The sequence below is a fragment of the Perkinsus marinus genome (genome assembly GCF_000006405.1).
Source record: "Perkinsus marinus ATCC 50983 genomic scaffold scf_1104296964856, whole genome shotgun sequence".
NCBI lineage: Eukaryota > Perkinsozoa > Perkinsida > Perkinsidae > Perkinsus > Perkinsus marinus.
The window spans coordinates 205,352-208,368 of NW_003204538.1; the positions used below are offsets into that span (position 1 = coordinate 205,352).

General features: G+C 47.5%; 2 protein-coding genes across 2 annotated transcripts in view; one reads left to right on the forward strand and one right to left on the reverse strand.

Moving 5' to 3' along the window:
• The window catches only part of Pmar_PMAR005948 (conserved hypothetical protein), a gene marked incomplete at both ends in the record, with an annotated part of 11,518 nt that overhangs the window by 6,480 nt on the left and 2,021 nt on the right, over positions 1-3,017 (forward strand). The gene's annotated exons all lie outside the window — the stretch shown is intronic.
• Pmar_PMAR005952 (hypothetical protein) lies at positions 1,117-2,034 on the reverse strand (the record flags this gene model as incomplete). Its single annotated transcript, XM_002769846.1, has 2 exons — positions 1,117-1,645; positions 1,678-2,034. Coding segments are annotated over 2 exons (886 nt in total), but the record flags the coding sequence as incomplete, so codon positions are not given.

Sequence of the window (3,017 nt, forward strand, 5' to 3'; positions counted from 1 at the left end):
GGCTCTCTCGGATAGAATAATTTTCACTCCTTTACTGGACGAGTTTAGAATTCTGTAGTTTCCCATTCTGCTCTCGGTTTCTACTTGGGATTCACGTACAACGGTGATATCCAACTCCATCTCTCGATGAGCCCCGCAAGTTTCGCCATCTGTCTATCTTTACGTGCCGTACGTATGTTCAGGGTCGCAATGAGAAACTTATGCGATTTTGTTAGCAGTTGGCAATGCCCGATGTCACTAGACCTAGATTCCCGCGAGCGGAGCTCATGCTCAGAAAAGGCACACACCCCGTCGTTACCCCCTACACCTCTAGATCCCAGACTCACTATCTGTGTGGTACAGCCGATTCGATCTTTTCTCTCTTGCCGCACGATTCCTGCCATATTGTAGTCTTGCTCTGGATGTAGTCTCTCCCCGTTGTGCTCGGCATTCTCGTCTATATTTCTAGGCCTCATCAAGTTTGCTTGAGGACGGGGGACTAGTATATCCTCGATGCCATCTTCTTCACTGTCGTTAACAGTCTGTGGGAGTTGGTGCAGCCTCGCCCTTGATCTCGGTGATTGGACATTTGGTGTTCCCACGCTGGATGTACTCCTGTGCTGCAGTAGTGGGTGCTGGCTTCTGCATTCACTGTCTTGTGATCTTCCCCGGGCTGTTCTGTTAGGGCTGCCATCCTCGGTTGATATTGCCGGAGTGTATCTGTGTTTAATCACACTACTATGGGGTCGATTTGGGGGTTCAACATTTTTTCTGATGGGCCTCTTTCCCCTCTTTTCACTTTTCTTTTTGTTTTCTTTTGAACATTTGTGGCCTCTTTTATTTTCTTTTATATTTCTTTTTGGAGATCGAAATGAGTTTTCTACGATATCAGACGAGGATGAAAAGGAGTAGTCATTTACAGATGGAATGGTACATTGGTTGCAAACTACTTTAGTGGTGTCTATGCTATGATCTAGGAAAGTGCCGTCAGAGATTCGCACAGCTGCTGAAAATGGCGATAAATGGTCGCTATTGTTAGCTTCATTACTAGGTACAACAGAGACTACTTGACTATTCGAGACTTCATTATCTTCCGTGCATCTACTGGTATTTATTGCGTAAAATCCGATCCCTCACCAGTTGTGGTACCGTCGACTCCTTTTGCCGCCGATAAGCTGTGATTTTTCACCAATCTCGCTAGCTCATCGATTCTGGCCGCCATGGAGCTGATCTCTTCCGTAGCTTGACTGGCTCTCGGTCTATAAGGCCTCCACCACTTGATTCCCAGCCCTTGGTTCCTGAGGTTCACACCATTAGCCTTCACAAATTCACTTGCCACATCTGGCTGTGCGAATTGTATGCAGATTGGCCTCGGCCTAGATTCCAAATCTCTATCAGACCGGTACGCTCCGAGCCTCTTGGCTGTACGCATTGAATCAGTAGCACATCTTGCTCCAGCTCGAGTCAGTGCACTCTCCACTTGTTCTTTGACTGTTGGTTTTAATATCGGAGTCCCATCTTCCTTTTCTGTCGTCGTATCAGCCTCCGGGACACCAAATACCACTACTTTAGCATTATTTTTATAGTCGAATTTTGTGTAGGACCACTGTGTCGATCGTACGGGGGCAGGTACTCTCTCACGAGGTTTCGGCAGAACGCTCGTTGTCTGAGAAAACTTGTCTCCTCATATCTCCCTACCTGGTTTTCCCCGCGTTTGTTCATGTTCGAGATCAGACTGTACATATCCTTCATCATCTGTGATTGGTTATCGATCTTGTCATTGAGCTTTGACACGTAGTCGGACATTCTTGCATCGATAGTACCAACCCGTTCGTTTGTGTGCCCGATCTTGGCATTCAGGGCTGACAGACTCATATTCGTCTTATCTTCTAGGGCTTTTATTTTTCGTTCAATCAAGACCAAGCAGTCCTGGATGCCCAAGACATTTCCATCTGAGCCTTTCATCACTTGGACGTCTTGTTTTGAAGACATAATATTCGCGAGGTCGGCGATCTGCTGACGGAGGCTGGCGATGTCGGTCGGACTCACAGACATGTTGGGAGAGAGATGCAGAGATCAAAGGATCAACTTGAGCCAGATGGCTATGTGTTCAGGTCCTAACCAAGTGTGAGCTTTTGGATGACTATGGCCGATCATCGTCGAAGGTCGCGGGTGGTGAGAGCGACCACGTGGTGTAACGCCGCACATGTTATTTTTAATTGAGTTATTCTGGCCTAGAACAAGCCGTTATGAAGGGTTATGCTCTTCATGTGAATGATGCATTAACAAGAAGTAACATAGTGTCGTTTGAGGCTGTGCATAAATCGATTTCAATGCTGGTCGACTTGCTTCTTTGGTTGTCCAAGTCAATCCTCCGAACTCACAGCTTCGTAATAATCGTGAATCGGTTGAGTGGTGCTCCTTCCGAGATACCTGGCCCAGCAACGATGTCGTCAGTTCACACTAGGATAACCTACTACAACCTATGCGGTTGTAAGGGTCCACTCTCTCACGTCCACTAATCCCGCTGACGTGTTGTCATCCCCACTTACTTACTTGCGAGACCATGATACATATAGTCAACAGAGTAGGGAGGATGATGCATCAGCAACTAGAAAGTGCATTGAGGCAAGGGAAGCAGTAACAATCAGCTATAACCATGATGCATACGCTCTCAGTCGGCTCTCACTTTGCTGGAGTATGGAGGTATGCCGCAGTGTGCGTCTACCGCTGACCTTGAGTATCTGAGAGGGGTCATGAAGCGTCGATGGATAGACCAGAATACCTACTTGAGCGATCGTGCTGAACAGGAGAAGCTCTTGTGGCAGCGAATTGTGAGATACTCGTGCTGCTGCGATTCTCCACGGGGAGTATGTAAAGCAAAGTCTCGAGTGAGAGCCTCTCTACAGGTGTCGGTGACGAGGGAGCCTTCGACTGAAGATATCGATATTGAAGATATCTGTGAAACCCTTATCACCGAGCTTCATCTCACCAGGAGTGAGGTTCTTCGTGCAAAACGGCAGCAGTGGGAGACGGTG